We start from the raw sequence: 477 nt of genomic DNA, 5'->3' as shown, positions 1-477 counted from the left end.
CTGCTGTGGCTGTGCAGTGGCGGCGATCGCGGAGGAGTGGGGGGCAGCGGCGGTGGTGGGAGAAGATGGAAAGAAGAAGAAGAAAGAGGGGGTAGGAGGGAGGTGGGTGGTGTGGCGGCGGGTTCTGGGTGGTCGGCGGGTGCGGTGGTGGCCGGTGGTGGGTAGGTGGTGGTTATGTGGGTTGGGGAGAAGAGAGGGAGCAAAGGGTTTGGGGGGTGGCACGACTAATAGGGTTCGCGTGACAGGGGTTATATTTCCAAATCCACGCGATCGCGTGGGGGACGCGGTCGCGTGGTGGTGGTGAAAATGGGGATGACGCGATCGCGTGGGTCGCGCGATCGCATGGGATGAGTCTAAACTCCTGGGATGAGTCTAAACTCATGGGGCTGTGCTAATAATTTTGGCAACTTTGATTAGTCAAAAGAAAATTAAAATTTTAGTTTTAGAAGAATTTTAGGTTTAAATATAAAATTTGGT

At 54.3% G+C, this 477-nt stretch overlaps 1 protein-coding gene across 1 annotated transcript in view; it reads left to right on the top strand.

Moving 5' to 3' along the window:
* Window positions 1-165, top strand: part of LOC107493462 (uncharacterized) — a 19,172-nt gene extending 19,007 nt beyond the window's left edge. The window contains exon 2 of the mRNA XM_016114559.1: window positions 18-165. Coding sequence (XP_015970045.1) covers window positions 18-165 — 148 coding nt within the window. The remainder of the gene's footprint in view (window positions 1-17) is intronic.
* The last annotated feature ends 312 nt before the right edge of the window (window positions 166-477 follow it).

This window comes from Arachis duranensis, chromosome 6, assembly GCF_000817695.3.
Source record: "Arachis duranensis cultivar V14167 chromosome 6, aradu.V14167.gnm2.J7QH, whole genome shotgun sequence".
Taxonomy (NCBI): domain Eukaryota; kingdom Viridiplantae; phylum Streptophyta; class Magnoliopsida; order Fabales; family Fabaceae; genus Arachis; species Arachis duranensis.
This window is presented reverse-complemented; position numbering and strand designations above follow the sequence as displayed.